Raw genomic sequence first — 23,389 nt, forward strand, 5'->3', positions numbered from 1 at the left:
ATGAAAAAAAAGTCTCATTCTTCTTGAACTGCTCATTCCCATCCAGAAAGTGTTGGGGGCCAAACATGTCTGGTCTTGCAAAATCTTGGGGCAACCCTAGTAAAAAGTGCATCAAAAGGCATATGCTATTGAAAAGCATATTTTAAAAATGCATGTTTTGTTCTTTCTTTATTCACAACGTGGGAACAGCCGATGATATTGGAACATTGTGGGAAGCTTTTACAGCTGTGATTTGGGTAGGCCTTATAAACAGAAATGTGGGTAAGAGAAGTGAATAGAGAACCAAGACGAAATATTTGATCTTGCAGCTTTCTCAATTAGGGGTGCAGTAGAAATGTGTACATTCACAAAAAATAAAGCTGCAAGATACTTAAGATGTAGACAAAGAAGTAATTTCAGAAAATTAGAAACTGTTAAAAATGGTCATCGCTAAAATTCTGGCAACTGCCACAGCAAGAAGACTCAACAACATTAATAGATTATATAAACTAGATTTATTAAGAGAAGGCACCTGAGTACATATATTGAAAAAGCGGTATACATTGTGAGGAAAGCAGAGATAAACAAGTTACCGTTTTATTATTTTTAAGTGCCACAAAAGCCTTTGACAGGGTAGAATGGCCCTAAGTATTTGAGGTACTGAGAAAAATTTATAAAGGCGATTGAAGTAGTTGTGTTATCAGCTGGTTAAAGGAGAGAAATTTTCCATCTCCATACTCAAACATATTCCCAAGGATAATGGGACAGATGACATTGAAGAAACTTTGACTTACAATGGAGGTGGGTCTCAAAGGGTGCCCTTAGTTGGCTGATGGGGGTGGGAGGGTGTGATGTCCCCTCTTCAGGGTCCCTGAGTCTTCCTGAGGAGGACTCAGATCCAAACAATGCATCAGCATAGCCTCCTGTCCCTCCTCATACTGTGGATTGAGAGATGACAAGATCCCAGAGAGGCAAGATTTCCTAGGTTACGACTGACCTATGGCTGTAAAACCTTCCAGCAACTGTCATATCCTGCAGGGTTAACTATTCTTCCTTAGCTGTTGTTGTTGTTGTTTAGTCGTTTAGTCGTGTCCGACTCTTCGTGACCCCTGGACCAGAGCACGGCAGGCTTTCCTGTCTTCCACTGCCTCCCGCAGTTGGGTCAAGCTCATGCTGGTAGCTTCGAGAACACTGTCCAGCCATCTCTTCCTCTGTCGTCCCTTTCTCCTTGTGCCCTCCATCTTTCCCAACATCAGGGTCTTTTCCAGGGAGTCTTCTTTTCTCAGGAGGTGGCCAAAGTCTTGGAACCTCAGCTTCACAATCTGTCCTTCCCGTGAGCACTCAGGGCTGATTTCCTTAAGAATGGAGAGGTTTGATCTTCTTGCAGTCCATGGGACTCTCAAGAGTCTCCTCCAGCACCATAATTCAAAAGCATCCATTTTTCGGCGATCAGCCTTCTTGATGGTCTTCCTTTGCTACTCACTGGGAAAGTGTTAGGAAAGGAATGCTGGCAAACAGACCACAATGGAAAAAAGGAATGAAAGCACTGGGGAAGGGGGAACTATTCTATGGTTGGACTAGACGCCAGGAGGCATTCTGATGGCCAGAAAGGGGAAAGAGGAGAGGTGCCATGGGGAAGTGGAGCAGAGGAGGAAGAGGGCAGAGAGTCAGGGACCAGATATTTATTCACTTGTGAGATCGATTCCAAAATAAATGAAGAGTAAGGAAATTCCACAAATGGAAACAGAGTTAATGGAAATTCAAAAGAAAGAATCAAGACTTGGTATGGTTAGCCTGTACTGGTGCTTTACATGTTGAAGCATGCCTCCTCCTTTGACACCTGGGTGGCCAAGGTGGGCGACGATGGGGCTCCACTTCTTCAAGTCCTGCTTCAGAGGGGAATGGCGCACATTTCATAAAAACGCGGAAGGGTGGCAAAGCCAATCAGCATGGGAGAGATGTCAATCTTTTCAGGTGGGACGGGAGATTTGATGTGGAAGTTCTGCAGGATGCTGGTGAAGAAGAGGAAGAGTTGCATCCGAGCCAGCTGCTCTCCAAAGCAGTAGCGTTTCCCTAGGGAAGAGGAGGAAAGCAAAGACGGGTTGTTATGGCCTGCTTGGAAGTGTTTGGGCAAACATTCCTCTAACCCACAAATCCATGCGTAAAATAACACCATAGGTCCTTTGGTGTGCATAGTTGGCAAAGGGTTTTTATGTAGAAGGGAAAAGAGATACCACTGGACAGACAGAGTAATTCTGGGGGGAAATCTGCAGCAGCAACACCTTCTAGCAATTTTTCTCACTTCGATTGGTCCACCAGTGTGGTGTAGTGGTTAAGAGCAGTGGACTCGTAATCTGGTGAACCGGGTTCGATTCCCTGCTCCTCCACATGCAGCTGCTGGGTGACCTTGGGCTAGTCATACTTCTCTGAAGTCTCTCAGCCCCACTCACCTCACAGAGTGTTTGTTGTGGGGGAGGAAGAGAAAGGAGAATGTTAGCCGCTTTGAGACTCCTTCGGGTAGTGATAAAGCGGGATATCAAATCCAAACTCTTCTTCTTCTACTGGTGATTGGGCTATTATTTGCTGCAAACTCTATGGTTACCAGAGATCCCCGTTTCCCAGGGACAGTCCCCGGATTTGCAAATCTGTCCCCGGACAAAATTCGTCCCCGGAATGTCCCCGGATTTCATTTAATGTCCCCGGATTTATATTTTAAGTGTTGTGGATTTATTAGTAGGGAATGTGCAGATGACTTAGTTCTGACATTACAGGAGCCAGAATCTAGTACGAAAAGAGTACTACAACTAATCCAAGATTTTGGTCGGGTGGCGGGATTTAAACTAAATAAGCAAAAAACCAAGGTGTTGGGAAAAAACTTGACAGATATTGAGTCGGAACGGTTTCAGAGAGAGATAGAGTTAACTGTGGTTAAGAAAGTTAAATACCTAGGGGTAAACATAACAGCAAAGAATTTGAGTCTGTTTAAAGATAATTATGAAAAATGTTGATCTGAAATTAAGAGAGACTTGGATAGCTGGTCAAAATTGAAACTTTCATTGTTAGGTCGAATAGCTGCTATTAAGATGAATGTATTGCCAAAAATGTTATTTTTGTTTCAGACATTGCAGATTGTAGATAAAACGGAGTGCTTCCGGAAGTGGCAGAAAGATATCTCCAAATTTGTCTGGCAGGGCAAAAAGCCCAGAATTAAGTTTAAGATATTAACGGACGCAAAAGAAAGAGGGGGCTTTGCCCTGCCAGACTTAAAGTTGTACTATGAAGCCGCAGCTTTCTGCTGGCTAAAAGACTGGCTACTTCTGGAGGACACGGATGTGCTGGATTTGGAAGGTTTTAACAATGCATTTGGATGGCATGCATATTTATGGTACGACAAGGTTAAGATCAACAAGGTCTTTAAGAACCATATTGTCAGAAAAGCAATATTTAATGTCTGGACAAGATACAAAGACTTATTAGAAAACAAAACACCGAGGTGGCTGTCACCTTTGGAGGCTAAGGCCCGAAAAAGACCCAATATGGAGGCCAATTGGCCAAAATATTGGGAAATACTAGAAAGGGATGGAGACAATTGGAAACTGCAGAGTTTAGAGAAAATGAAAGATAAAGTGCGAGACTGGTTACACTATGCTCAGATTAAGGAAGTGTTTAAGATTGATAAAAAGTTAGGATTCCAGGTGGAGAAATCGAAACTGGAGACAGAACTGCTAGAACCTAAGACCAAGGTACTTTCAAAAATGTATAACTTGCTGCTGAAATGGAACACACAAGACGAATTGGTTAAATCGGCTATGATAAAGTGGGCCCAGGATATTGGGCACAACATTATGTTTGAGGACTGGGAAAGGTTATGGACCACCGGGCTGAACTTCACAGCATGTAATGCTCTGAAGGAAAATGTAATGAAAATGATATATAGATGGTACATGACCCCAGTGAAATTGGCTAAAATATACCATTCGTCTGATAACAAATGTTGGAAATGTAAGGAAAATGAAGGAACATTCTTTCACCTCTGGTGGACCTGCCCTAAAGTGAAGGCCTTTTGGGAAATGATATACAATGAGTTAAAAAAGGTATTTAAGTATACCTTCACCAAGAAACCAGAGGCCTTCCTTCTGGGCATGGTCGGCCAGAACGTGTTAAAGAAGGACAGAACATTTTTTATGTACGCTACAACGGCGGCAAGGATACTTATTGCTAAGAGCTGGAAAACCCAAGATCTACCCACACTGGAAGAATGGCAGATGCAGCTGATGGACTATATGCAACTGGCTGAGATGACTGGCAGAATCCGCGACCTGGGAGAGGAGAGGGTTGAAGAAGACTGGAAGAAATTTAAGATTTATTTACAAAAGTACTGTAATTTGGTTGAATCCTAACAAGGAAGCCAGAGCAGAAATAACTGTCTACCATTAAATTATAATTTTTTATTTGAGTTTAACCTAAATATTGCACTTAAGAGCATAAACAAGATGATAATTTGCTTGGAAAAATTCGTTTTTAATGATGAAAGTGGAAGCGGGAGACGTGAGGGAGTCCACAATAGAATGAAAGGATGTTATGAAACCTATTCTGTTTGTTAAATATGTATCTGTAAAAAATCTTAATAAAAATTTTTATAAAAAAAAAAAAAAAAATATTAGTAGGGAATGGATGTTGCGTGATGGGTTCAACGGCACAAGACACATCATATGGGGAATTTTGGCGAGGCAAAATGGCGAACGCCATGGCAGCGGGCAGCTCCTGAAGCCAGCCAGACCCAAGTGCGGTACCAGGCTGGCTCTGGCAGTGGCGTAGCGTGGGGGTGCAGGGGGGCCCGGCTGCACCGGGCGCAACATCTGGGGGGGCGCTCTCACTCGCAGCTCTCTGCCCCTACCTGGCTCACTCACTGTCTCTCACTGCAGTGCTGGCTGTGCGAATCCGATCCGAGCCGCCGGGTCACTGCCCACTGTGGATGGGGTGGGTGCCAGGCATGCGGTGCGGAGAGAGAGCGAGGGACTATCTGGGGGAGGTACAGTGCAGCGGTCGCCCAGCGCAGCGCTGAGCGCGGGAGAGAACCACACCAGACCAGACCAGGCAGCAGCAAGAAGAAGCTGGCAGGGCGGCAGGTTAGGTGTTAGAGGGTGCAAATTACTTGCCTTGCCCCGGGTTAGGGGGCGCAAATTACTTGCCTTGCTCCGGGTGCTGACAACTCACGCTACGCCACTGGGCTCTGGGCTGCTGCCACTGCCATTGCCACTGCCAAGGGGGAACTGGGGACACCCTGCGCAGCAACTGGGGGAACCGCTGACCCCCCCCGCCCATGGCCAAATTGAGCCAGGAGTGAGAATGCCCAGCCACCCGGCCAACTGCCCAGTGGCGCTTGGGGGCCAGGAAAACCCTGGAGCCGATGCAGGGAGAAGGAGGAGAGAAGGAGAAAGAAGGAAGAGGAAGAGGAAGGAGAAAAAAAGAGGGGAGCCCTGACTTTGCTGCGCCACTGCCACTGCCGCTGCTGAGGAGGAGAAGTAGGAGAGCACCAGGAGGGCAAGGACATGTGGCCGAACCCAGGCCTCACCTGAGCCTACTCCACGGCAGCTAGCGCTCCAAGAGAGCAGGCCAGGACCTAGAGGAAGGCCATGCGACAGAGGAGACCACAGAAGAGAAGATATTACTTCTTAATATTACAACTACCAGACTTTTAGAAGACATCTGAAGGCAGCCCTGTTTAGGGAAGCTTTTTTTTTTTTAAAAAAAATATTTATTAAAGTTTCAAAAAAGTTACAAAAATGCAAAAATGAGAAAGAAAAAAAAAGAAAAGAAAGAAAGAAACAGAGAATACAAAATACAGGAAAATAAGAACAATTAAAAACATTTCCCTCTTTCCATGTCTTGTCTTTCATTTACTTATTTCCCTGACCTCCTCACACCTTCCTTTTTTGTATTCTAGTTCAATTAAATTTCCCAGAAAATCCTTTCCAGCTTGGTTTTTATCCTAATAGTTTATCTTAATGTAGTATAATTTTACATTCTCGTCTTTCAGCAGTTAAAAAATCAATTTTTTAATGTTTGATGCTTTTAATGTTTGATGTTTTAATGTATTTTAATATATTTTTTTGGAGGCCGCCCAGAGTGGCTGGGGAAGTATATTATAAATATATTATTATTATTATTATTATTATTATTATTATTATTATTATTATTATTATTATTATTATTTTCTCTTTTCAAGAAAAAATAAAGTGTCCCCAGATTCTTTGGAAAAAAATATGGTAACCTTAGTAATCTCCCCACCCCCCGGGGCTGCTGAGTACTCACCAACAGAGAAAGGCATAAAAGCCTCATTCTTCTTGAACTGCCCATTCCCATCCAGGAAATGTTGTGGGTCAAACACGTCTGGTCTTGCAAAATGTCGGGGGTCTCTCAGAACAGACCCGAGCATGGGAAACACTTCCGTCCCCTGAAGAAGTGAGGGAGAGAAAGGAGAAGATATGGGAGAAATGGGAGATTCTTCTGTTATGAAATCAGTGACAGTTCCCCATTTCTGTATTTCCTCCCTTGGTGAAGTGTCCCTCATTATTAACACTCATTAGGAATTTTAAAACATGCCTGTCCTCTTTCTGTGGTCCTCTCACAGGAAAGCCACTTCCGCCCTAAGGAGAAGGTGGGGTTGTGGGCTTCATGGCCCCTCCATGCATGTGGTGGGTGGAGGCCAGCCCCCGCGTGATTGGGGAGATTCCCGGCCGCGTCACCCCCTGGCCAGCCAATCAGCCGGTTCAGGGGGCGTGGCCTGCCCTATAAAAGCAGGACAAGGCTGTGGATCTCCCTCTTTGTTGCCCACCAGCTGTTCCTGTTTTGGTTGAACCTGAACCTAATTGGCCATTTTGGGGAAGAGGAATGTTAGTGTTATGTACTGAGTTGGATAGGATCCAAAAGGCAGCAGTCTGATTGGTCCTAGAACAATAGGATTCAGAATGTAGCAGTCTGATTGGTCCTAGAACAATAGGATTCAGAATGCAGCAGTCTGATTGGTCCTAGAACAATAGGATTCAGAATGCAGCAGTCTGATTGGTCCTAGAACAATAGGATCCAAAAGGCAGCAGTCTGATTGGTCCTAGAACAATAGGATTCAGAATGCAGCAGTCTGATTGGTCCTAGAACAATAGGATTCAGAATGCAGCAGTCTGATTGGTCCTAGAACAATAGGATTCAGAATGCAGCAGTCTGATTGGTCCTAGAACAATAGGCTCCAGAATGCAGCCGTCTGATTGGTCCTAGAACAATAGGATTCAGAATGCAGCAGTCTGATTGGTCCTAGAACAATAGGGTCCAGAATGCAGCAGTCTGATTGGTCCACAGGAGCCACCCAATCCAGCTCCAGGTGGAAGTGAATCCGCAACCTGATTGGCCTACAGGAGAATCCCGGAATTTGCCAATCACGTGGGGCCCATTGTGTAAATAATGTATTTAAAGCAGACATTCTGGGGGAACTTCCATTCCTCCTCACTACTATGAGATGAATAAAGAGCATGAAATCCACTCTCGACTCCAAATATATTTCAGCTAGGGATGATGGACCCAAGGTGGTTTCATCGGCCAGGGCTCCTTTGCTTTTATTATGGTTTTGACTCCACAGCAGTGATGACAGATGAGACAGAGACGAAAGGTGCCTTGGGAATATTAACTGGCTCATCATCCATATCTGGATATAGTACTGAATGGTGGGGTCTCAGGAATTTTAAAAAAAGAAAAGTAAGCAATACCTTGGGAATGGTGTATCCCCGGAACTGAGTATCACGGGTCACTCGTCGTGATACCCCCATAGGAATTATGTCAGAGAATCTCTGGATCTCATGGATCACAGCATCCGTATAGGGCATCAGGGGCCGGTCGTTCATGTTGGGACTGCGATTCCGGCCAATCACACGTTCAATCTCCTTATGGACCTTCTCTGTTGAGAAATCAGCGGGATATGAGAAAAGGGAGACCTCTCATAGCTGGGAAAGCTAATAGACATATTCACGAAGTAGGGAAGACAGTTTCCCGCCTTCCGTCCAGTTCTGCTGTCACCTTGAACCTCCCTACATTCTCAAAAATTTTTTTAAATGGACTATAAGGGCAATGGTTACTAAAAACGACTCATGTATCTTTCCACATGAGCCACATTATATTTTAAACTTAGAGAGGCCCATGAACATACATTTTACTTCAATGAATTGACTTTTGTACAACTCCGGAAAGCTTTTACAAAGTTACAATTAAATACAATAAACTCTGTATACAGAGATGGGAGACATAGAGGCATACCAGTAATTGAACGTGTTTGTATTAGGGGATGCCCTGAATTAGAGGACCTTACGCATTATATCTTGCTCTGCCCCTTATACACTGAAGCAAGAGAACGGTTTTGGACACCTATAATGATAAAGTCCTCTGGCCAGAATCCTTCTGACATGATTCTATATCTCCTTGCAGACATTGATAAGTATGTGACCTGGCGTGTAGCACTTTTTGCAACTGCCGCCAGGAAAATTAGAAAAAAAAATACCGTATTTTTCGCTCCATAAGCCGAACCTAGTTTTTAGAGGGGATAATCAAGAAAATAAATACGGTATATAGCCGAGATAGCTATCAACTGTAAAGGAGATGACTTTATTTGACGCCATCTACACCAAGCTGTATTTTTTTCACTAAACTTTGTAGATAATTGTCTATTCTATTATTTAACATTAGTTTTAATATATTGGTGGCCCTGCGGTGATTTATAAATTTTATTGTCCAATGTTTCGATTTGTATATTAAGGAGTTTTTATAGCTTTGTGCAGATTAGGTCATGTTTTGACAATATAAATGTTTTTAAGTTTCTGTATCAAATTAGTATATATTCTATTGAATGATATTGTATACATTGCAGCAGCCTTTGGCTATAAGCAATAAATTTGGCTGACTGACTGACCTTGAACCTCCGGGTATTTCAGCAGAAGAAGGAAGCCATAACGCAATGTGGTGCTGACCGTTTCTGTGCCAGCAAAGAAAACGGCGAGAGTAGTCAAAACCAGATTCCTCAGGGAGAACTCGGAGTGTGGGTTTTCCTTTTCCTGGCCAGAAGGAAGAGGGGGAGGAGGAGGTTTCTCTTATTAAACATTGCTATAGTCTAAAGCCTTTCCAACAAGGCGCTCTTTCTCTTACTGTTCAGCTGAGCTGCAATGGCGTCTTGGTCAATCAGATAAGGGGATATGGACAGTCGCGGACTGTTGAAAAGGTGGCTTCAATTCATGGCCCTCCAAGTTGTGGGAATGTTCAGGGATGTAGGGGAGGATATGTTGTTTGATTATAGCCTTTCCAACTTGTGTTAACAAGTTCACAATTTAGCAGAGTAACATTCCCCTTTTAAAACTTGCAGCGGGTGCATATGCTCAGGCTAGCTAAAACCTCTATAATAACTGTTCTGGTAAAGGTAAAGGGACCCCTGACCATTAGGTCCAGTCATGGCCGACTCTGGGGTTGCGGCGCTCATCTCGCTTTATTGGCCGAGGGAGCCGGCGTACAGCTTCCGGGTCATGTGGCCAGCATGACTAAGCCGCTTCTGGCGAACCAGAGCAGCGCACAGAAACACCGTTTACCTTCCCGCTGGAGCGGTACCTATTTATCTACTTTCACTTTGACGTGCTTTTGAACTGCTAGGTTGGCAGGCGCAGGGACCGAGCAACGGGAGCTCACCCCATTGCGGGGATTTAAACTGCCTACCTTCTGATCAGCAAGTCCTAGGCTCTGTGGTTTAACCCATGGCACCACCCACGTCCCAAATGTTCTGGTATTTCCCCCTTATTTCGTCATAAAAGATAAGACACGACACAGTCTTCTATAAAAGTATAAAAAGAGTTTATTCACATTCTGTTCACAATCAGATCCCGGAAGGCAGACTTATCTTAGAAAAGTAACATACACCTGGAAACTATCTCATAAGGAGACAGTCCCTTTGTCCTCTCTTGGCTGGAAGCCAAGAGAACATCTTTGGCTAAGCGGATGTTGCTTCTTCGATGCATGTAGTCAAAGAGAGATGGCTGCCCTGCCCTGTGCTTTTGTCGTTACCTGCACAGGTGAGGCTATGCCCACCTCTAGTCACATGCAGAGGAAGTCTGTCCCAGCCCAGAAGGAAACAGGAAGTTTACCTGCTGGCTGGACAAACATTCCTCCCTATGTGTAAACATGTTCACTCTAGGAATGTTGTACTTGACTGCTTTTGTGTTTCACATCCCACACAAGTTGGCATGGGGAAGACAACTTTCTTTCCCAATAAAATCATCACAGTTCTTCAAACAGAATAATCGTACCTGATGCATTTTCACAAGGAAACAGTCGATGAAATCCCGAGGGGAGTTGGGGTCCAGGGTCTCCTCGTTGGCTTTTACTTTCCTTGTGATGAACTTCTCCAACCCTAAGAGTTGCTTGAAGGCTTCCTGCTGTGGGCCAGGCAGGTACTGCATGACGCCCGAGAACATGTCGTAGAGCTGCAGAGTCATGGGGAGGAAGAGAGACCAGATATTTCCCAAAATGAAGCTGAGATAAAGGTGCTGTTTACGTCTGAGGCTCACCTAACACACCCAACATCCGACCCTCCTTTATGGTGGAGGCTGATGCCTCTGACGGGGCAGTGGGAGATGTGTTGCTGCAAGCTGATGAGGAAAGGGAGCTGAGGCCATGTGCCAGCCATTCAGTCATGGGCGTGGTCAGAAACCTGGAAGTGTTTCTCTTGCCAATACAGAATTAACTATCAGACAGGTGCCTTCCTTATCTGGGACAGGCTGTGACAGTAGGCACAGAGACAAACAGAAGTTGTATAAGGCCTTCAAGGGGCATGTCTGAGGTCCAGCGCTGAGGGCCTTCTGGTGGTTCCCTCAGTGCGAGAAGCCAAGTTACAGGGAACCAGGCAGAGGGCCTTCTCGGTGGTGGCGCCCACCCTGTGGAATGCCCTCCCACCAGATGTCAAAGAGAACAACAACTACCAGACTTTTAGACGACATCTAAAGGCAGCCCTGTTTAGGGAAGCTTTTAATGTTTGATGCATTACTGTATTTTAATATTGTGTTGGAAGCCGCCCAGAGTAGCTGGGGAAACCCAGCCAGATGGTCGGGGTATAAGTAATAAATTATTATTACTATGTCTCTGGTGCACTCCTAGATTGGTGAGGTGTTGTGTGAGGCATTTGGTTTCTCAGGCTCAGGGAAATACATCTCTCCTGGTTCTGGTGCTATTTGTACTGTGAGCTTCTGTTGGCCAGCCTCACTCAGACCCCTGAAGATGGTCTGTGTGTTAACTGGCAATGCTGCAGCTTCTGACAGTGTCTTGATCACTGCTGGACTTTGGGGTAATGACTGATTAAGAGGAATTGTATTATTCACTCACTCACAAAGGAAGTCCTTCCCGTCCCCTCCAATTTACCTGTCCCCAAGAGGTGGCAGTGAACCGGAAGCTGCCCAGCATCATGCTCAGTAAGGAGTGGAACTCCTGATCATCATATTCAAAGCGGTCGCCAAAGGCGATGGAGCTGATGACGTTGGACACCGTGCGGCTCAGGGTGTAGGTGGGGTCAAAGGGTGCACCTAGAAAAAAAGACACACACATATTGTGCAAGTCACTCAACCCAGGAACAAATCAAGAATACACTTTGCAAAGGAGTGCACTCTAACCTCATTACAGTGGTACTTCGGGTTAAGTACTTAATTCGTTCCGGAGGTCCGTACATAACCTGAAACTGTTCTTAACCTGAAGCACCACTTTAGCTAATGGGGCCTCCTGCTGCTGCCGTGCTGCCAGAACACAATTTCTGTTCTCATCCTGAAGCAAAGTTCTTAACCCGAGGTACTATTTCTGGATTAGCGGAGTCTGTAACCTGAAGCGTATGTAACCCGAGGTACCACTGTATTTCTTTGAGCAACATTTCTTCGCATGGATGTAGAGTGTTGATGATGTACAGTCATACCTTGGTTTACAGACGCTTCAGGTTGCGGTTGTGGACTGCCGAAACCTGGAAGTACCGGAACAGGTTACTTCCAGGTTTTGGCAGTTGCGCATGCGCAGAAGTGCCAAATCACAACCTGAGCATGCACAGATGCGGCGCTGCGGGTTGCGAACATACATCCTGCACCAATCACGTTCGCACCCGGAATGTCCACTGTATTTAGCTTAGGCTAAGTTATGTCTTTTCCCACCCATTACCAAAAATAAAAGCAGCCGTGATAATATTCAGTATAAAGCCTTCAGCTGCCCACTTAACTGCCCACAGTTTCTAACTATCACTGTCAAGCGTTTCTGTCACCTGTAACTCATTAAGCAGCATTTCTTGAAGGTACCAAAACTGAGCTCACTTTTTGTTTCCCTCAGGGATTCCAGCAGGAAGTGGGCCTCCTCCAGGATCCGCTCTTCGATGGATCTCTTTCCCATCCCAAAATTCCTCAGAGTCATGATGGAGAATCGGCGTAGCTGCTTGGCCCGTTCCCCGTTGCTGAAGGAAACCCCTGGGAAGCAAAGGAGACAGAGAAGTGAGCAGGAGAAAGAGGAGCTGAAGGGTGAGACCATTTTAAGCTAGACTTAAGTATGTCATTTTAACTGGATTATCATATTAAGCCTCCCTGAAAAATGCTGCTATATCAGTTACTCTTCAACAGGTATTCTGAGTAAATGCTGTTTTTCCCTTTTGTGGCATTATTTTAAGAGGGAAATACCAGGAGAATCCAGTCTGCCTTAAACAATCCTGGATTAGCTACGATAGTTTTAGCCTTTTAGCTTATCAAAGCTTCCCTGCAAAGGGATGAACTCTGTGGAACTCGGAAATGTGAGGAAGGAAGGATAATATGTTAAATATATTATCTCCTACCATGTATTCACATCCCAACATTGAAGAGTAACTGAGAGGCAAAGACACAGTTGACAATCAGCTGATAGAAGGCACTTGCAGACTCAAGAGCTTTTTCAATATTATCTATGTTTGCAAAGCCACTAAGTTACATTGGTGGTCCTTTACTTGGCTATGAATATTCAGATGCAAATCCCATCTCTTCAATGACTTGTCTGAATGGTCGGAGCTTCCATACGACTGAGCTGTAATGGCTCCCCTCCGTGTCGTATCTTCGGAATCCATTGACCTCTGCTTCAACGTGATTAACGACCTAAGCCTTTGAAGGAGGCTTCAGGCACGCTCCCATTACGCGGAGTATCCAAACAGCAGCAGGAGAGCCAGAAATATGTGCTACACTGCTACATTTATTTCTAACTACGCAGGACAGAAAAGAATATGCGTCTGCTCTCTGTGAGAGACAGAGAACAACAAGAAGAAAGAAACAGGAAGCCAGTAACATCAACATCCATCTCCCGTCTCCCGTGAGACTTCCAACAGTCTGGAATGTCAACAGAGTCTTGTGACTCCAAAAACTGGACAGTGGCATAACAGAAATCTAACACAAATGACATAGAGAAGCCCTCTCTCAGCCTGTCCTCAGCAAAACTGGTATAAGAAAAATCTACTTCACAGGACCGCTGCTAAGTTCAATGCCAGAACAATGGTAGTAATGATGCGCTCTGGCCAAGGGCTGCCCAAGAAGAGACTGACCGTAACCCTGGAAAAGCCAGTCAAACGTGGCTTGCTCTCCACGGCCACTGAACTCTTCGGCCTGGTCCACCAGAGCCTCCTTCACGGCATCGTATCCACACAAGACCACAACACGGCGGGGCCCTAAGTGGATGGTGTAGACAGGACCATATTTCTCACGGATCTGTGAAAAGAGGGGGAGGGGATTGTGTGAGGTCATGGAACAGATGGAGAGATGGAACAAATTGCTCACCTGCCTCTGCAGAGATTAGTAGCTCCTGAAAGCCTAAGCCTAATTAGGCAATGAAAAACACATCCTTTATGATGCACCTCTGGTTCTCCATTATCTGGGCACCAGAATTTAAGAAGGATATTGGCAAGCTGGAACATGTGCAGAGAAGTGCGACCAGGATGATCAAGGGTCTGGAGATGAAGCCTTATGAGGAATGGTTGAAGGAGTTGGGTATGTTTTGCCATGATAAGAGGAGACTGGGGAGAGATATGAAAGCCTTCTTGAAATATCTAAAGGGCTGTCACCTGGAAAATAGAGCAAGCTTGTTCGCTCCTGTAGGACCAAACCAATGGATTCATGTTATAAGCAAAGAGCTTCTGACTTAACTTCAGAAAGAACTTTCTGGTGGTAAGAGCTGTTCTACAGTGGAACAGAATCTCTCAGAAAGTAGTGGTTGAAATTTGCAGTTCCTCAAATTTTGCAATGAATTTCTCCAAACCCACAAGTATACAAAGTGTGCATATAAAGGCATATATTTGTGGAAATAGCATACAAAATTGCATTATATTTGGGGGGGGGGTTCACTACATAAATGTGGCTATAAGGCAGATCTGCCCACAAAAATGTGTATACCCTATTAAGAAAATGCACGGTGAAATTCTGATGAATTTCCATGAGGATTTAAAACATACCAACTGATGCAGAATGTAATGGACTGAGAGAAACGGAAAGAAACAGATTCACCCACCACTAAAGGCACACAACACCAGCAGGCTACCATGAGGAAACCTCTCCTCTGTGCGGGGAACTGAGATTAAGATTGGAATCATGGAATTATAGAGTTGGGAGGTACCCCAAGGGTCATGAAAAATGAGAACAATGAGAGAAACAGATTCAACCACCTCTACAGCCACATGACACCAGCAGGCTATCCTGAGAAAACTTCTCCATCCATCACCAGATTTGCGGTTAAATCCGAGCTGGTCTCAGATATTAAATTGCCCTGCAATCTACCTGTGTAGTTGGTGCCAACAAGCTGAATCTGGGTGGGGAAAAGAGTTATCCAGGCCAAGCCCTGGGTGAAGATGATCTTGGATTAAGGCAGGGCTCTTGTTCTCCCAGGACTTTGTTTCCCTCCTTGGCCAATATTTTTCCTGTCCAAATTCAGCTGGTTGGCACCACTTACATAGGTAAATTGCAGGGCCATTTGATAGCTGCCCAGATTTTGTTTTGAACTTTGATCATTTGTTTGCTTTAGCATTTGTGTGCATTTGTTATTTGCCAACCAATTTAGGGGACTTTTTTGGTTGAAAGGTGAGTATAATAAATTAATAATAAATAAATTACACAACATAACATGCCATCTGGATAATCCCTGGGCACCACCTCCAAGCTTGGACAAGCTCAGCACAGTCTCCAATTTCACCTACCTGGTGGAGCAGGTTCTGCTCAGTGTTGGATTTCCAACTGATTCCAAAGAATCAAATAGTTGAATCTCCTTACGCGGTGCAATATTTATTTCTGGTTATGTTTGCATGCAACTTTTCTGTTAAGGATACCAGGGCTGAAACTGAGCATGGCGCCAACTGGATGAAATAAGCCAGGCTGCAAGACTTACCACATGGCGGTGCACCTTTGAACAGTCTCTGCCCCACATAAAAAGGTCAGGGACCCCTGACCATTAGGTCCAGTTGTGGCCGACTCTGGGGTTGCGGCGCTCATCTTGCTTTATTGGCCTAGGGAGCCGGCGTACAGCTTCCCGGTCATGTGGCCAGCATGACTAAGCCGCTTCTGGCGAACCAGAGCAGTGCACAGAAACGCCATTTACCTTCCCGCCAGAGCAGTACATATTTATCTACTTGCACTTTGACGTGCTTTCAAACTGCTAGGTTGGCAGGAGCAGGGACCGAGCAATGGGAGCTCACCCCGTCCCAGGGATTCGAACCGCCGACCTTCTGATCGGCAAGTCCTAAACTCTGTGGTTTAACCCACAGCGCCACCCACATCCCAGCAAAAATGGTGTCAAGAAAGGATGTTCCTGGCTGATCTCCACAGCCTGTTTTGATTGTTTAATTGGGCTTTGTTTGTGTTATGTACTGAGCTGAATCCTAGATCAATAGGATCCAGAATGCAGCAGTCTGATTGGTCGGCAGGAGCCACCCAATCCAGCTCCAGGTGGAAGTGTATCAGCAACCTGATTGGCCTGCAGGAGCAGCCAATCCAGCTCCAGGTGGAAGTGTATCAGCAACCTGATTGGCCTGCAGGAGCAGCCAATCATGCTTCTAGAGGAGGTGAATCCGCAACCTGATTGGCCTACAGGAGCACCCCAGAATTAGCCAATCACATGGGGCCCATTGTGTAAATAATGTATATATAGCTGGATGTTTTGGGGAAAGTTTCATTCATTGCTACTATGAGCTGAATAAAGAGCATGAAATTCACACATGACTCTGAGTATATTTCAGTTGGTTTTTCTCTTTATGTGATAGTGCTGTTGCTGGCCTTGCAGCTATCTAATTTATCAGGGGGCAAGGACCCTTTTTGTGTTGTTTTACTCTCTGAGGAGCCAAGAATTGTTAACCAGTTTTAAAGGGAGTTCAACAGCCGCAGGTCAGCCACCTCTTTGGAGTTCTTGCCATTTTATCTTCCCTGGTTTCAAACTTTAAGGACTTTTAAACTTTTTAAAAACCAAAGTTTCTGAATAGGAATCTAGCAGATGTGGTAACTGATCCTTTAAATTGTACGCCTTCTGGGATAAACAGTCTGCCAACAGAGTTCTCTGATGCTTCTCACAGTCCTTAAAGGGTGTCTTTGTGAACTATATGATTTCAAGAGACGTGTGTTATCTATTTGTGTAGATGAACCAGAACAAGCTCAATAATATGCACTCTATAAAACAAGAAATTTCAGCACTGAGATCTACTTTGGATTCTATAGTGGCTCTGAGAGGAACCGGGGATTTTGAAGGTAGCATCCGAGGAATTTTGTGAGAGGAAATCACTCCAGGCTGATAAACTTGGAACTGGAGCAGTTAGGATTGAGAATGGGAACATCCCTTCCAATGAGCCCTCCATCCTATTCCATCTAAGGAGAGAACAACTAGACTGGCAGTACATAGAAAAGATTTGGGTGGGTTTTGCATTAACGCTTTGGGACCCAGACTTGGTTTTTAGGATGAGCGGCATTATGATGACCGGTAGGAGGGCAGTTCGCAGTCTTCACCTGTGATGGCAGCTTCCGTGGAGGACTCTTAGAGGGTTGGCAAATGCCTGGATGTTGATCTTCATAAATCACTGCAAGAAGAAAAGTTCCTATGCCCATTTATACCACAAAGAATTCACAACCCACCTACTTTCAGCAGCCAGAAACACCATAACTAGACACTGGAGAGACCTGTCAGGAGTAAGCATGGACCAATGGTACCTAATAGTATGGGAAACAGCCCTACTAGAAAAAAATTAACCAATAAACTGAAACCGGCACGGGGACAAATAGAAGAAGACGCCTTCACCCCAGTACGGCTCCCCTTTATCACACACACAGTAGATAAATAGGTACCGCTTTATAGCGGGAAGGTAAATGGCGTTTCCGTGTGCTGCGCTGGTGCTGGCTCGCCAGAGCAGCTTCGTCACGCTGGCCACGTGTCTGCGGACAGCGCCAGCCCCCGGCCTCTAGAGTGAGATGAGCGCACAACCCTAGAGTCGGACACGACTGGCCCGTACGGGCAGGGGTAACTTCACCTTTACCTAGGGGAAGCCTGGGATTGTAAACTGCTTCTGCATATACATCACTAGGTCTCAGCGGCGTAGCATGGGTTGTCAGCACCCGGGGCAAGGCAAGTAATTTGCGCCCCCTAACCCCTAACCTGCCTCCGCTGCCAGCTTCTTCTTGCTGCTGCCTGGGCTGGTCTGGTGTGGTTCTCTCCCGCGCTCAGCGCTGCACTGGGCGGCCGCTGCACTGTCCCTCCCCCAGATAGTCCCTCGCTCTCTCTCCGCACCGCACGCCTGGCACCCACCCCCTTCACAGTGGGCGGCGACCCGGCGGCTTGGATCGGATTCGCACAGCCAGCACTGCAGTGAGAGGGAGTGAGTGAGCCAGGTAGGGGCAGAGAGCTGGGAGTGCGAGCGTGCCCCCCCCCCCAGATGTTGTGCCCGGTGCGGCTGCCCCACCTGCCCCCCATGCTACGCCACTGCTAGGTCTATGCACATAGTCATTTGGGCGTGGGTAGGGTTGGGTTATTTGGGGGGGGGGAAGCCTGCAATATAAATTTAATGGCAAATGCATCTCCTTTAAATCAGTTCCCAGACCAAATGAGTAAATTTTTCATCAAGGAATCTTAAGCTTGCCTCTTGTGAAAATGCCTGCAAATCTAAATTTCAGAAGGCTGTGTCCCTATTTAGAACAGGGCAATTGTATTTCTTTTTTATCATCACCTAATAATGTCCTCAGAGGGCACTCTCAACCCCCAGAAGCTAGATCTAACATCCAAAAGTTAAAATCAGATGATTCCATAACACACGAGAGACCTGTCAAATCATAACCCCCAGAAGCTGCCCAAAAAGTGTGACCTTGTGTCAAAAGGAACTAATAATATACCTGCTGTACAGCTCGGTTGGTTAGAGAATGGTGCTGATAAATGAAAATGAAAATTATTATATTATTATATTATTTATTTTTAAAAAAAATATTTATTTAAAAGAAAGGCACACTAAAATGCTGACTAATTTTTTTGAGGACATGAGAATTGACAGATGTGCCCATCCCTTCACTCAGGCAGAAATATACAGTGGTACCTCGGGTTACATACTCTTCAGGTTACATACGTTTCAGGTTACAGACTCCGCTAACCCAGAAATAGTGCTTCAGGTTAAGAACTTTGCTTCAGGATGAGAACAGAAATCGTGCTCCGGCAGCGTGGCAGCAGCAGGAGGCCCCATTAGCTAAAGTGGTGTGCTTCAGGTTAAGAACAGTTTCAGGCTAAGTACGGACCTCCGGAACGAATTAAATACTTAACCTGAGGTATCACTGTAAAGAGAGATAGAAGCAAAAGCTGGAGAATGTGGTGGAAGGAGAATTATGAGGAGATGATGAGTCAAGTGAGAGAGAGAGAGAGAGAGAGAGAGAGAGAGGGATGAGTGGGTAGATAGATAGATAGATAGATAGGAGTGACCTTCGTTAATCAACAGTATTTAAGAATGATTTTATAATAACGATTCATAGAATAGGAAACTGTGCTCTGACACATTATAGAAAGTTACCTTCATGAGTGAACGGTACATATCACTTGTGTTGACTTGGAGCAGGTTCCCAATGAAGGGGAGGGGAGTTGGTCCAGGTGGCATCTTGCTTTTGCCATACATCTGCCGCCATGTTGAGAGGACCATCAGGCAAGAGAGGCAGATGACCAGGAAAAGGGTTGCTGCTCCCAGGAGATCCATGGGGAGGTTGCGGTTGGCCTGTGGAGCTCTGAGTAGCTGGGAAGAAAAAACACATGCACAGCCCGAGTTGAGGCTGTTATGTAACTGTACCAGAGGGATAACACCCTTTGTGGAGTTGTGCAACTTGTTTGCAGCCACACCTCTTGGTCTCCTTTCTATTCAAGAAGAGAAGAGCCTCCTGCCAAAAGTCCAGAGGTCTTATTTTTTGCATGAGATAAAATCCCAGAAGCCCCCCTTTCTGTATCTCTCTTTACAGCTTAGGACCCTCGTACCTACGGGACCGCCTCTCCCGGTATGCCCCACGGGGGAACTTAAGGTCCATAAATAGCAACACCCTACAGGTCCCGGACCCTAAGGAAGTCAGATTAGCCTCAACCAGAGCCAGGGCCTTTTCAACACTGGCTACCACCTGGTGGAATGCTGTGTCTCATGAGACCAGGGCCCTGCGGGATCTGATTTCTTTGCACAGGGCCTGTAAGACAGAGTTGTTCCGCCTGGCCTTTGGCTTGAAATCAACTTGATCCCCTTCCACTCTTTCCTTTTTCCTTTCTCCTTCTGTGATGGAACTCCTATTTGGGGACTTCCCTGGCTTTTTCTGGCCCACGTAGGACCAGTATGGATAGTTAGCCTTGGTGAAGATTTGACGTTTTCATCCCCCAAAAGTTTTTGATTTTGAGTTTCTACTGAAATGAGGCTGCATTTTAATGTTGTATTTTAATCTTGTTTTTAAATTGTATTTTAATCAATTTTTTAATACCTGGTGTTAGCCGCCCTGAGCCTGGTCTTGGCTGGGGAGGGTGGGGTATTAAAAAAATTATTATTATTATTATTATTATTATTATTATTATTATTATTATTAACTAATTAACTAATTTATTTACCAGCTACCATTGTTATCCCTTTGTCTGGGTGTTTGCTGTGGCTTGTTTCTGAATGGAGAGGTATCTTCCTGGCACTGGGTGAATTGTCCGAGGTGTCTTTCATTTCCAGAACGGGATCAGATCGATGGCTCAAATCTATCTACGACAGGCATAGGCAAACTCACCCTCCAGATGTTTTGGGACTACAACTCCCATCATCCCTAGCTAGCAGGACCAGTGGTCAGGGATGATGGGAGTTGTAGTCCCAAAACATCTGGAGGGCCTATGCCTGATCCATGGCTTTCTTTCCTGCATTTCAGGGAATTGGCATAGATAACCTTCAGGGTCCCTTCCGACTTTAAAATTCTATTATTCTAGGGCTTGCAGAGTACAGATGCTCAATGGAAAATCGGCACCCAGTGCAGCACCTCCAGCAGAGGTATCCCATGTTGCTCATAGGTTAAATCAGAGAGTGATGGTGTAGCAGAGTTTTACACCATCTGCAGCTTCTCCACCAAATTCAGACGAGGGAACAATACATTTGAGATTTCTTTGCATGGAAACCTGGAAATTCTGCATGTTCCATTAACTGTTATGCTTCCTCTTCAGTAAGGATGGAGGAGAAATTTGATTCAGTTCACATTTAAAGACAAACTTATTCACACTTTTCGATACAAGCTGTAAACTGAAACGCAGCCAGTCTTCAGAATGTGCAGTACTTAGAATTTTGAAATACAGTTCCCCAGGCTGGTAATGTATTCAGGCATGTCTGTACTAGAGTAATGTGCGAATCAAAAAGCACATACTATTGAAAATTAGATTTATTTATTTTTAAATGCCTTATTTGCAGGACGAATGGAAGAATCCATCACACCAACTTCTTTGCTCTCCATAAACATGGCAGCTGCTCTCTAGCCCAGTGTTTCCCAACCAGTGTTCCGCGGCACACTAGTGTGCCGCGAGACGTTGCCTGGTGTGCCGTGGGAGGAAGGCGGTCGGGGGGAGGGGGCGCCACACGCACCCGCGTCAGGAGCCAGCACTTAGCTCCCACGGTGCAGGGAAAGACTGGAAGAGCGTCGCAGCAACGCGCACGCGCAGAGCAGCCGTAAAGGGAGGCGTGTGGGTGGAGAAAAGGAGGGAGGGAGAGAGAGAGAGCGGGAAGGGGAGGGGGGAATCCCCCTAGGCGTGAAGGGAGCGCGCGCCAAAGGAGGGAGGGAGAGAGAGAGAGCGGGAAGGGGAGGGGGGAATCCCTCTAGGCGTGAAGGGAGCGCGCGCCGTACGTTCCAAATTTAAAGGAGGGAGGAAGAAAATCCCCATGTGACGGCTTTTGCCTCCAGGACGGCATCTGCCTGCGCCAACTCGCGGCTGAGCCAGGACTTTTCGTACACGTGTGGGCGCTTCGTAGCATGTGCTCGGCTTTGCCCGGAAGCGCTAAGGAAAGCGGCTTGGATCAGAAAGCCTGGGCTCTTGCCGCGCGCGGCATTGTGTTGAAGCGTGCTGGTAGTTAGTGGGTTGGGAGAGCCGCAGCACCCCATTTTTTTTTCATACAAACATGGTTAAGAAGCTTTGTGGAGTGTCAGTAGGTTGGCACAAACCATGACGTTTGGGGACATTAATCTAGCTCAGGGTTCTTAATACCCTGAGACGTTGCCTGGTGTCCTCTTTGAATAAGCGGGGCCTGAGCGTTCCACCAATTTAGGCCTCCTGCCCGGATGTGATATGGCTCCACCTTCCTCAAGGTGGTTCTGCTTTTAAATATTTTCCACCCTGTCACCATGAGGACTAGCGACTTCTTTTTGTAAAATATAAAATCGCTGCTCCTTGCTCTCGTGAGACTGTGTGTTTTCATTCGAAAAGGGTGTTCCGTGTACATTTGTGCGAGCTGTGCTGTAAAAAAAAGGGGTCTGTATCCGTTTGTCAGTGGCAATTGGATGGCCGGATACTGCAGTGATGGAAAAGTTTTTGAAAAGAAAAGAACTGGACTCTGAACAAAATTTGGAGCCAGATGAGAGCCCAAGTATGAGTGGGCATGAAAAGAAAGCAAAGATGGTTAGCTCAAGCAAATTCTCCGGCACAAGGCAATATAGCGAAAGCTATATTTCATTTGGATTTACTTTCACCGGAGATGCAAACCAACCAACTCCACTGTGCGTGGTGTGTGGTGAAAAGCTAGCTAACAGTGCTATGGTCCCAAGCAAACTTAAACGCCATCTCCAAACGAAACACCCTTCGCTTCAAAACAAGAATGCGGACTATTTTGTTCGCCTGCGTGAAAACACGGAGAAACAGGCAACTTTCATGAGACAAACCTCAAAGGTAAATGAATAAAGTATTTTATAATTTTTCATATTTCTGTTTACTTACTATTTCATAATAAAGTAATTATAAAATACTTTCTTTGTGTTTATTTGATTCCTATTAAAGAGAGTTACTTTATATATAGTCAATGAGTTAATTTTTAAAACATTTTCTAATGGTGGTGTGCCTCGAGATTTTTTTCATGAAACAAGTGTGCCTTTGCCCAAAAAAGGTTGGGAAACACTGCTCTAGCCACTGTGGGCCGCCAGAACCTTCTGCTAGAATGAAGGACATGAGTTTTACAAAAGTTTTACAAAAGCAAGAATACAAAAATACATGAAAAAAGAAAAAAAGAAAAATACAACATACAAAACACAAACTTTAACTTTAAACTCATTTGCTTGTTTCTTTGACCTCCTCACACCTCCCCTTCTTGTATTCCCATTTACATAATCAAATCAGCAAATCCTTCCCCTCTTTCATTTATCTTAACTCTATTCCTAACATATTATAACTCTATATTTCTATCCGTTATCGATTCATTTTTGCATATTCTTAATAGCTTTGTTGCTAATACCACTTATTTTCAACCCAACATCATTTTAACATTCATTAATTTTACAGTGTTTCTGCAAATAGTCTTTAAATTTCTTCCAGTCTTCTTCCACCAACTCTTCTCCCAGGTCTCGGATTCTGCCAGTCATTTCCGCCAATTCCATATAGTCCATCACCTTCATCTGCCACTCTTCCAGTTGCATCTTTATGCCACCAGGACTTTTCAAAGGCAAAAATTGGAATTAAACTTCTTTTTTTCCAAATTATTTTTATTATTTTTTTCCAAATTATTACAAATCAAACCAAATTAATTTAAAATTTAATACAATTTCTTAAGATCAGGTTTCCTGCTCCGGTTCCAAGCATATGACCATCATCATTTCTTATTTAGAGTCCAGTTGACATCTTTCACTTGCCGTTAAACCATTCTTCCAGCTGACCA

The 23,389-nt window shown here is 45.1% G+C and overlaps 1 protein-coding gene across 1 annotated transcript; it reads right to left on the reverse strand.

The window, feature by feature from the left end:
* Window positions 1-1,646: 1,646 nt before the first annotated feature.
* LOC309376104 (cytochrome P450 2A13-like) lies at window positions 1,647-19,315 on the reverse strand. Its single transcript, XM_081922293.1, has 9 exons — window positions 19,055-19,315; window positions 13,586-13,748; window positions 12,345-12,494; window positions 11,419-11,579; window positions 10,311-10,487; window positions 8,933-9,074; window positions 7,740-7,927; window positions 6,295-6,436; window positions 1,647-2,052 (listed from the first exon to the last, which is right to left on the reverse strand). The coding sequence occupies exons 1-9, from the start codon at window positions 19,232-19,234 to the stop codon at window positions 1,871-1,873; spliced, it is 1,485 nt and encodes a 494-aa protein (XP_081778419.1). The 5' UTR covers window positions 19,235-19,315; the 3' UTR covers window positions 1,647-1,870.
* Window positions 19,316-23,389: the final 4,074 nt, after the last annotated feature.

This window comes from Podarcis melisellensis, assembly GCF_964234715.1.
Source record: "Podarcis melisellensis genome assembly, chromosome: 8".
Lineage (NCBI taxonomy): Eukaryota > Metazoa > Chordata > Lepidosauria > Squamata > Lacertidae > Podarcis > Podarcis melisellensis.